The 12018-nt window shown below is 28.0% G+C and overlaps 2 protein-coding genes across 2 annotated transcripts; one reads left to right on the top strand and one right to left on the bottom strand.

The window, feature by feature from the left end:
- Positions 1-5326: 5326 nt before the first annotated feature.
- Positions 5327-6361, bottom strand: OCT59_006497 (uncharacterized protein; the record flags this gene model as incomplete). Its single annotated transcript, XM_066141302.1, has 4 exons — positions 5327-5498; positions 5567-5799; positions 5871-6196; positions 6295-6361. 4 exons carry the CDS (start codon positions 6359-6361, stop codon positions 5327-5329), a joined length of 798 nt encoding a protein of 265 aa, XP_065998105.1.
- Positions 6362-9096: 2735 nt separating this feature from the next.
- On the top strand, positions 9097-11948 carry OCT59_006496 (uncharacterized protein; the record flags this gene model as incomplete). Its single annotated transcript, XM_066141301.1, has 5 exons — positions 9097-9949; positions 10170-10460; positions 11072-11195; positions 11274-11464; positions 11584-11948. The coding sequence occupies 5 exons, from the start codon at positions 9097-9099 to the stop codon at positions 11946-11948; spliced, it is 1824 nt and encodes a 607-aa protein (XP_065998104.1).
- Between the last annotated feature and the right edge of the window lie 70 nt (positions 11949-12018).

The raw sequence follows: 12018 nt of genomic DNA, 5'->3' as shown, positions 1-12018 counted from the left end.
TTTTCCCATTCTTCGGAACACGGAAGCACACCGAACCTATAAAAAAATAAAAAGAACGGTTATTAGTAACTGTTCGTAACATTTTTTAAAAAAATAAAAAAAAATCCAAGATTCTTACGAATCTTGGAATTTTCCCGTTCTTCAGAACACGAAAGTATACCCGAACCTATAAAAAAATAAAAGAACAGTTATTAGTAACCGTTCGTAATATTTTTTTAAAAAAAAAATAAAAAAAAATCTAAGATTCTTACAAATCTTGGAATTTTCCCGTTCTTCGAAACATCTGATCCTAAAAAAAAGTAAAGAACGGTTATTAATAACCGTTCATAATATTAAAAATAAACAAAAAAAAATAACCAAGTTTCGAACTTACAAAACTTGGTTTTTCCATACTTCGGAAGCCTACCCGAACGGCCGAACCTAAAAAAAATAAAAAAGAACAGTTAGTATTAACTGTTCATATTAAAAATATAAAAAAAAAACTCCAAAGAATTCGTACTTACGAATCTTTGGGGTTTCTTATACTGAAGCCCTACCGAACGGCTAAACTAAAAAAAAAGTAAAAAAAGAACGGTTAGTAACCGTTTATATTAAATTAAATTAAAAAAATAAAAAATAAATAAACCAAGTTTCGTACTTACGAAACTTGGTTTTTCCATACTTCGGAAGCCCACCTGAACAGCCGAACCTAAAAAAAAGTAAAAAAAGAACGGTTAGTAACCGTTTATATTAAATTAAATTAAAAAAATAAAAAAAAATAAACCAAGTTTCGTACTTACAAAACTTGATTTTTCCATACTTCGGAAGCCCACCCGAACGGCCGAACCTAAGAAAAAAGTAAAAAAAGAACGGTTAGTAACCGTTCATATTAAATTAAATTAAAAAAATAAAAAAATAAACCAAGTTTCGTACTTACGAAACTTGGTTTTTCCATACTTCGAAGCCCACCCGAACGGCCGAACCTAAAAAAAAAAGTAAAAAAAGAACGGTTAGTAACCGTTCATATTAAAAAATAAAATAAACTTCAAAGAATTCGTACTTACGAATCTTTGGAGTTTCTGTACTTTGAAGCCCACCCGAAAGCCGAACTTATAAAAAAAAAGTAAAAAAAGTGAAAGGGGGAAGGGGAAGGAAGGAAAAGGGAAGGAAGGAAGGAAAAGGGAAGAAGGGGAAACAAGGAAGGGGAACGAAGGAAAGGAAAGGGAAGGGGAAGAAAAAAATTATTAAAAGTTTAAAAAAGGATGTATAAGATGATCCTTTTTTAAACTTTTAATACGCGTAATGCGTAACGCATAATGTTTGATTAACAAAATTAATAAATTGACCATAAATCATATATGTCGAAATTTGGCCGATTTTTAATAATTTACGAAATTTGGCTGAAATGTGTGACAGATCAGCCGATTTGTCACATGACCGAAAGTTTTGATTTCGACCAGTGAAGCCCACCTGAACTTAAAAAATAAAGAAAAGAATGGTTATTAGTAACCGTTTATAATAAAAAAAAACAAAAAAAAAATTTATAAAAGATTTGTACTTACGAATCTTTATCTTGGGTTTTCGTTCTTTGGAAGCCCACCTGAATCTAAAAAAAAGAAAGAATGGTTAGTAAACTATTCGTAATATTAATAAATAAAAAAATTAAAGATTTGTACTTATAAATCTTTATCTTTGGGTTTTCGTTCTTTGAAAGCCCATCCGAATCTAAAAAAAAAAAAATAGTTAGTAAACTATTCGTAATAATAAAAAATAAAAAATAAATTAAAAGATTCGTACTTACGAATCTTTATCTTGAGTTTTCGTTTTTCAGAAGTCCATCCGAATCTAAAAAAAAAAGAAAGAATGGTTAGTAAACCATTCGTAATAATAATAAATAAAAAATAAATTAAAAGATTCGTACTTACGAATCTTTATCTTGGGTTTTCGTTCTTCAGAAGTCCACCCAAATCTAAAAAAAAGAATGGTTAGTAAACCATTCGTAATAATAATAAATAAAAAATAAATTAAAAGATTCGTACTTACAAATCTTTATCTTTGGGTTTTCATTCTTCGGAAGCCCACAAACCTATAAAAAAAAGAAAGAATGCATGGTTAGTAAACCATTCGTAATAACAAATAAAAAAAAAATTAAATATTCATACTTACGAATCTTTGGGTTTTCATTCTTCGGAAGCCCGCCCGAACCTAAAAAAAGAAAGAACAGTTATTAGTAACCGTTCGTAATATTAAAAAAAAAATATAAAAAAAATAAACCAAGATTCGTACTTACGAATCTTGGTTCCTCTTTTTCCGAAAGTCAGAAGCCCACTCCACCTGAACCTAAAAAAAAAGAAAGAACGGTTATTAATAACCATTCGTTAATATTACAAAAAATACAAAAAAAAAATCAAGATTCTTACGAATTTTAGTTTTCTGTTCTTCAGAACTTGGAAGCCCCCCGATCCTAAAAAAAGAAGAAAAGAACGGTTATTACTTTACAGAAACCTTGAATTTTTAAACAATACCAAATTGATATAATAATGATGTTAAATAAATATCGTGGCGATATCGATTTGCAAATGATATCATTATGATATTGCAATGATATCATTTCAATATTAATTCAATATATCGAAATGATATCGTAAAGATATTTGTTTGAAAAAATATCAGATCAATATCATTTCGATATTGTTATAACAACAATGAATTTTTTGAAAAATGGGAAGTAAATACGATATTAATATGATATCGTTCCAACATTAATTCAATATCAATATGATATTGTAAAGATATCACTTTATAATTATCTAATCGACATCATAATGATATTGACAAAACATCAAATCGATATCATTTCGATATTTCGATATTGTTATAACAATAATGAAAAATAGAAAGTAAATACGATATTAATATGATATCGTTCCAACATTAATTCAATATCAATATGATATCGTAAAGATATCACTTTATAATTATCTAATCGACATCATAACGATATTGACGAAACATCAAATCGATATCATTTTGATATTGTTATAACAATAATGAAAAATAGAAAGTAAATACGATATTAATATGATATCATTTTGATATAACAAAACGATATCATTTTGATATTGTTATAACAATAATGATTTTTTTTTAATAAATGCAATATCAATATAATATTATTTTAATATTAATTCAGTATCAAAATAATATCAAAATGATATTATCTATAAATATTGAATTTACCTTTAAAAATATCAAATCAATCAAATATCGTTAAATTCAATTTTATAATATTTAATAATTTGTAATCTAATTTAAAAGTTAATTTCAATAGATTTAAGTTACCGGTTATTTATTACAATAACAATTTTAATTACAGATAAAGTATACATTAGTTTAAATATTATATAACAGATAAAAAAATATCAATAAATCTATAATAAACTAATTCAATAAATTAGAATTATGAGTTAAATTGGTGATGTAAGTCAAAACATTATGCCTTAATACTCCAGAATCATAACTCATCAACCCAAAGTTGAGGATTAACCGGGTACCTTGCTTTAGATTCAGCGACACTGCCCAAGTTGGATGGGGTGTCACAGGTACGTTTTAAGAAGACTCGCTACAACTCTATTGCAAAAAGGATAAGTATATTCGAAAATACCAGACATAAATTCACCTCAGAAGTTTGGCGGGAAACCCCTGTAAACAACTGCAGTTTCATCATTACCAAAATCATTGAACTTAGGGATACAATGAAAAAGTTCATGAGAATGACGGCTTTAAAAAAAAAATACAAATATATTCTCAACTTTGACAATTCACCCTTATTCTTTGGCCTGGAATTCTCATATGACTGCATTATTGTTGTTTGTAATTTGATCCATTGAATCCACCATAAATTGCCTGGCAAAGCGAACTTTTATTAGACAACCATAGCTTCATCAACAAACGTTGCAATGTGTTTGGACGAATGACATCCTGTTTAATAAATTTTAAATGGGCAAACGTGGACCTAAAACCCATTAAAGATAGACTGCAAGAAGTGCAAAGCAACCTACTGACCCACGAGTGGGTCTAAGGGTTAGGGAATAAAATATACGCCAAACACACACAAATTGGTATGGAGTTAAAGTCTTACAAACTAAAAATTATTTTTGCCACTTAATTCTCCAATAATCAATGTTATAAAAAAGTTACTTACAACTTAAGCCTACTTAATTATATATAAAACGACACTTCGAACAGACAGAGCTCATGATATATAAGAATATCCCATCATGCCTATTTTAACCCTTGATTAAAGGATTTTTGTTGCGTTAATTATATAAGCTTTACGCCTATATAATATAAGCTTACACCTATATAATTCAAGTCCGCCTTTTCCTATAACACACTATGCACGACGGCAAACGGTATAGGAGGCAGACTCTACTTTCAGAAAGAAAGTTTTTTTTTTTAAAAAAAAAAATGTACAAAATAAATAGTCTTAAATAAAATAGTGGTTAATTGACTTTTTAGGAATTAATAGCCTTATAATATACGCGATCATTTAATATACGCGATTATTTAATCAGACAATTTATTAAATTTGGTATTACACAAACTTGATCAACCTGATAATTGTTTAGTCTTTTATAGGTGGATATTTCTTGAATTATCACCTGAACTTTTCAATTTTTTGCAGAATCGAAGATGAAAACTGGAAAAGTATTCTGATTCAGAATTTTTTAAGAAATGTGTTTGTTATTTTGTAAATTACCAGTCAGAATTGGCTTAAACTTTAAAGTTCTTACTTTACGCAAATGTTACGTAATTGTATTCTTTTTGATCTGTATAAATTCTTTTTGATCTGTATAATAACGTCAAATATATAGAGATATTTAGGCCGTATACATTAAAGAAGAAACGTCACATAATAACCATTCCATTTTTAACAAAACAACAATTACTTTTTAAACTTGAAAGTGTTATATCTTAGACAAACATTTTATAGTTTTATACATCCATTTTATTTTATATTATTATCACTCGACATTATGGTATAATGTTTAGAATAATGATGTTTCATATTATCATTTACTTGTAAAATTTACTAAATTTATTCAATGTAATATCGTTATAAAATGCATAATTTTATAAAAAAATTAGAGCGTTTGCTAAGATTTATAACTATGTATAATTTAATATTATTATTAATAACTATGATTAAAGGATATGAAGTATCAGTATAAATAAAATAACTTACCGATAAAGAATCAACGATCTTGTTTCCGCTCCTAGAAGGGATCGTTAATTCTTTGGTTATATTATCTAATTCTTTAACGGCGGACAAATTTTTTCTGTTCTACGAAACCTTAAAGGTTTCTCTTACGAAATCAACCAAGATATCGAACCCTCCATTTCTTGTTAATTCTGAAATATTAACAGCTACAAGCTGTCGGCTTAAAATCTTTTGAACAAATTCTTCATCAACGTAATCTATAAGTTCCTTTTGAGATAAACTTCTGGTAGATGCTCTATAATTAAATTAATAATTAATACAAACAGCACTATTTGGTTAGCTAGGAAACAATTAAATAAATACCTGTTTTTTCTTATTTCTTTAAATTCTTCTACAGAAGTTAAAATAATTTGGTTAAACTTATTTCTGAAGTCAATGAAAAATTTTCGGGTTTTTTCGAGGTAGCTTTTAGCTTCGTTTGAATGTATTTTTATTTTGAAAATTTTTGTTATCAACTCATCAAAAACTTCATCACGTGAACTTCTCGCACGTAAAAAAAGACACTTGACACTTTCGTCCCATAGACGAATTTTATCCTAAAATATTAAAAATACATTATTTAAAAGATTTAGACAAATAAATATTATCATGTTAATTTAATACTTACGTCCGTAATTTTACTGGATGATGAGATAGCAACATTCATATTGTTCATTTCTAGTGCCAATCTTAAAACTTCTGGATGGTCGATGAGCCAAGCAACTATTTCTAAATTTGACTTTGATTGAAATACTTTGGGTTTTTTATGATCTTCCGTCTTACTCGCATCATCATCATCATCATTACTTCTTTTTTCATTTACTACTATAACTTCTTTATCGGTAGATTTGGCAGCTTCTTTATTACTATAGTTTTTACTTTTTTTCATCAACTGATTGGCTTTCTCAATGTCAATATCTCTTCTTTTTTTCGTAATTTGTTTTCTTTTCAATCCTATTATACATATTTTTGGTATTTATTAATTATTCTTCTTACATATAACTATATAACAAAACTTACTATAAATTTACAAAAGAGTTATATCTACATACCTCCTTCAACTTCCATTTCTTGATTATCATCAGACGATTTATTAGGTGATTTACGTTTAGTCGTCATAATATAAAAAAAAATATGAGCGAAAAAAAAAGTGGAACAACCTTTTTGTTTCAAAGTAGGTGATATATATCGAGAAAATATGAATGAATAAAAAATGTGGAGCAACTTTCTTGTTCAAAAAAGTAGGTGATAAACATTGAATGAACAAAAAAAAGGGTGAGGTTATCATGATATAATTTTGAGATTTTAGCTATTGTAATTATGATTGTAGTATTTAATTGGAAAATATACATGATCTCAATATCATTGTGTATTGTGTAAAATGCAGGATCAGTTAAAAATATCAGGAGATGGGAAAACTAAAAATTATGTTTTCAAGATCGAAAATTAAATTTAATTTATATAAATAATTTGTATTTCATTTAATAATAAAAGTGAATACTGGACACTTTTTTTATATAGAAGATTACTTCAAATCAGTTCCAAATCTTTATTTTATTGCGTATTTACGATTCAATTTCATAAATTTTATTATACTTTTTTAGGCCATATAAGGAGTGAGAAGAAAAATATTAGAAGAAAGGAGTGAGAAGAAATTAATCATGTGAAGTATCATTTTATGTGATACAATGATATGCACCAAACTCAAAAAGTATAGCCATTATAGCTACTATTATCGTTCGGCATTAAATTACGTAATGTTAAAGATATTATTGCATCCAAATAACCCAATCAAACCTTTTTACTCATATGTGACTGATTACTAAATTTGCGAAAAGACAATGCAACTCCTTAACATATGATTTTGTATATTATTGTACAATTATGAAAAGAAAGTCGTGAGCAGTCTATAGAATATTATGTAAAGCTACAAAATTCAAAAATATTTAGAGTTGGTAACGAATTTACATTTCAATAGTACCATTAAATAGAAATTTATAAACTTAACTGCTAAAGGAAGAGAAATTTTTAAACGATAAATGGATGAAACATAGTACAGTTTGATGGTTGCTAGAATACTCTCAAAATAATTTTCATGATTAATTGTGAAGGTTATAATTAAAATATTCCAATTGAAATAATACAGTGACGATCTGCTTATTTGCTTATTTAATGATTAGCATATTGGTGAATGTAGTGGTGAGGATGACAGAGTTGTTGTATGGCTTGTTGTGTTGATTTCGTGAGCAATATCATAAATTGTTTCTAAATAAATAATCAGATTAATTTATGAATTAAATAAAAAAAAAATAAAATATTTACGTGGTTTTCTAATATTTACGTCGTTTTTCCCAAAAATGTTCACTGAATTCCTCGTAGTACTTCATTCCTAGAGCACTTTTCCTTCCCTTTGGCTTACCCTCGATATATAATTGCATTTTCTAATAAAATTATAAAATTATATTAGTACTATTTAATATGCTAAAATAGTAGTTAAACCTGAAATAATGTTTATATACTTTATAAGCTCGCACTAAGCCGTTAAATTTTTCTTTACATTGCCTCCCAGTATACGTGGTTCTGAATTCAAGGTTTATTTTGCTTGCATAGCCCTTTCCAAAAATTATGCTTCATATTACCACTAAGTTCGTGAAAATTATCGTTTTCATTTTTTCTTTCATTAATTAAAACTCGCAATTGTCTATCAGTCCACATGTTATTAAAGAATCAATGAAATATTAATGAAAACGAAAGAGAAAGAATTTTGTAAAAGGAGTGGGAAAATAAAAAAAAATCCGTAAAAAAAAAAAATCCGTGTAAAAAAAAAAAATCTGTGTAAAAAAAAATAAAATCAAATTATTACGCTTACAATCTATGAACACAATAAGAAATTGCAATGATGTGGAATAAATAGTTTAAACAAATTTGTTAAACAAATTTGGATAAGCCATGGGTATGCCGCAGGTGTGTCGCAGTGTCTTTATGGTAAATTAAAGCATTTACCGTGGGTGAGTCGCGGGTCAATTTGAGGACTTACTATGGAATAATAAAGATGTTTTTATACACGTAATTATCTTCTATGGTGGTCAATTTAGAGGTTTAATCGGGGAAGTTTTACCACAACATTTATTTTATTTTGACAATGGCTTAAAATTAACGAAAATTAATTAACGAAAATTGATTTAATTGGTCTGCTAATAACAATCATGGTGTTTAATGAATTCGCTTCGTTAGTTTTGATGTTCGAAAAATATAATCGTAAATTAAATCATACTTTATCTATTATTTTATTAAATCGTAAACTTTAATACTCTACTACTAAATTAACTAAATTATTGTTTCGCGAGAGCATTTTCTATTTATTAAGTATAATTTTCAACCACTATTTTTTATAATCCTGCATATGAATTTACAGGTCAAAAACTTCGCAATTCAATTAGTTTAATTTTTGAGTTTTTTGACGCATTCGTGAGATTTAAGCAAGTATGAAATAAATTTTTTTTATACTAATTGAATTTTTATGTATTGATCAACGATAAAAAAAAGCATGTACTACTTGATTTTGTATACGATTGTGTTCCAAAACTTGACGATTGTGTTACTTTTAAAACTCCAATGTGCTACTTGATTTTGTATATGATTGTGTTCCAAAACTTGACGATTGCGTTACTTTCAAAACTCCAATCAGAATCTATAGCAAATCGGTAATAATTTTAACCGAATTGATTTTGGTTTTTTTGTCGATACGCTAAACAATATAAAAGGTATTAAGGTATTTAATAAATAATTTTTATAAAGATTTATTGAATTTTATAAAAATTCTAAATTAAGTTAAGGATTTAAATTGTCAAAAGATGAGAAGACGATATAGTCACAATAAACCAATAGAGCCAATTCAAATTCGAAATCGGTTTTCTTATAGCAAACCTAATGAGACAACAGATTCTGACGAGAGAGTTGCAATTCGTTCGCCTGTACGTTCACCTGATAATGATAACGATGACATGGACTTTCAGTATGATCATAAAGATGATTTAAGTTTTCAAGACATTAATGATGACAATAATGCATATGGATCAATTAATCCTCAAGACTACAATGATGAGGTGATATTTTCGCAAGATAATGTCAATTCATCTGATACTGAAGAGGAAGAAGAAAGTGATAATGAATACAATTATGAAGAGGAGGAAGAGGAGGAAGATAATAATGAAAACAATAACGAAGAGGAGGAGGAGGAAGGTAATAATGATGATAATAATAATCAAGTGGAAGAGGAACGTAATAACGATGAAGAGAAACGTAATAACGATGAAGAGAAACGTAATAACAATGAAGAGGAACGTAATAATGAAGAGGAAGAAATAGATCAAATCGTTGAAGCGTTAGATGAAGACAAGATACCGTTCTGCAATGGTGAGTTTGCACCGTACTTTAATAATTATACAACTACGGCATTATTTTGCTGGCTTCAGAAGCATAATGTTTCTACGAAAGCATATGAAGATCTTGTCGATATCATTCACAATTCTCAATTTGAACCTACCCATGTGGTAAAAAATATCCGAAGATTCCAATCATGGAGAAAACGTCTTCCTCTCCTACCAATAATAACAAAGTCTATTAAAATTTCACCAAAAAAAACTCCATCAACCTCACGAGGATCAAAACTTTTGTATCAACTCTCAATCAGTGAAATTATATGGCGTGTTCTTAATAATCCGATGCTAATGAAGCATATGTATTTTGGACCCAGCATTAATTCTTAAGAAAAATCAGAATTTTGGCATGGAAATTTATGGGGGGAATCCCCACTTTTTGGACAACACGAAATATTAATATCAGAAGGTTATAAAATAATACACTTTGATACAATTATAATTTATTATCATTGATAATATTTATTAAAGTTATTTTTAATAAATAGTATTGTACCGATCTGGTGATTTTGTTTACTATCATGATGATAATGGTCAAAAAAAACTTGAAAGATTAAGATCAATTTTAAAAAATGATGATGGATATTATCAGTTACGAATTCAAAAAATTTTGGAATATAGAGATTTACCCAGAAATTTAAAAGGGTTACCAAGACAACGTCGTTCTATTACCGGTGAAGTATGGTTACAAGACGAACCATTTTTAATTATAATGACTTCTCAAATTTTAGAAAAAGTAACTATATTGATAATGTTTCAACATCAAAATATTCCTGATGGTTCATTACGGATTAGTGAAATAATTTATAAATGTAATGACCGTTGGCACGTTCGTAATGTAAAGCTTTTATACCTACATCCATCTGATTACATTTCTATCAGAAATCCACCATCATCATCTATGCCAATCTATAAGCTGTTTTTAGATCTTTATTATGATGATTTTGGTACATTTAGAAATGTATACCATTCTCTAGGTGGTGTTTATGTACAGTTTGGAAATATGCCAGCACATCAAAGAAAGCTAATAAAGAACCATTTTGTTATTGGGTTTATCAGGACCTGAAAAACTTCTAATAGGGGTTACCGCCAAATATGATTCAAGATTATAATTAATTTTTAAAAAGGTCACCGCCAAATTAATTAGTAAAAGTCACGTGTTGGTTCGCAACAATAAGAATTTTTTTGTGAAAATCTTTCCTTTCTTGGCCCTATTACTATATTTGAAATAGAAACATGTGAGTAAACAGCAAAACAACCAATCATATTATGGTTCGCACTCCTATTTTTTTTTGATTTTTTGGCGGTAACCTTTATATATATTTTTCCAGGTCCTGGTTTATCCCATTTGGAGGAAAATTTGACGAATTTATAATACCATTCATTTCAGAAATGAAGGAATTAGAGAAAGGAAAGGTGATGACTGTCCAAGGACAAGATGCATGGATAATTGCTGGTTTAGGCGTTGTTACGGCAGATTTACCTCAAGGTAACGATTTGACAGGAGTATTAAGGTATTTTTTCAATTTAGTTAATAATATAATAATATAATTTTATGACAACTATTAAAATTGTTTAAAAAATAAATTTAGACATAATGCAAATAAGGGTTGTCGTACTTGTAAAACTACTAAAGAATCATTGAGTGCTCACAATCAGGATATCATAACAACATTACGTTATCATCATATTACAGACGAAGAAATCTTAAAAATTTCTCATGAGACTATAATGTCAAGAAGAGATCAACTTTGTACGGAATATAGTTTACGATCATTACCTAGTATTTTAGATAAATTAAAAAGGGAAAGACATTTACAGACGCCGCAGGATGTTTATCATGCGACTGCAGGAAAGATTGGGCGGCTACTAAAATTAACTTGTGAATTATTTTCACGGTAGGAGAAGATAATTTTATCGAAATTTGGAAAAATTTTGAAATCCCAAAAAGATGGTCTCGCTTACCAAATCCGATTACTCACTACAATAGTTTTATGATGTCGGATTTACTTAGATTAGCTATGATTATGCCATTTTTGTTAAACCAGTTTTTAAAAGAATCAAGTATCAAACGTAATGAAACAGCCATGATTCAACAAAGAATTGATGCATTTCGAGTTAATTCAGTTCCAAAAATTATTATATCTTGTTGGATACATGTTGCAAAAACTATGAAAGCGGTTTTTAACAAGAAATTTACATCAGATAGCTATGAGGAATTGCAACAATGTCTTGAAGAAGAGTTTTCAATCCTTCCAAAGGTATAGTTACAAATTTGATATTGAAATATGGAATAATTTCAAATAATTAACAATATTTTACTTTTTATAGGTTTTT

This window comes from Rhizophagus irregularis, chromosome 14 (genome assembly GCF_026210795.1).
Source record: "Rhizophagus irregularis chromosome 14, complete sequence".
Taxonomy (NCBI): Eukaryota; Fungi; Glomeromycota; class Glomeromycetes; order Glomerales; family Glomeraceae; genus Rhizophagus; species Rhizophagus irregularis.
This window is presented reverse-complemented; position numbering and strand designations above follow the sequence as displayed.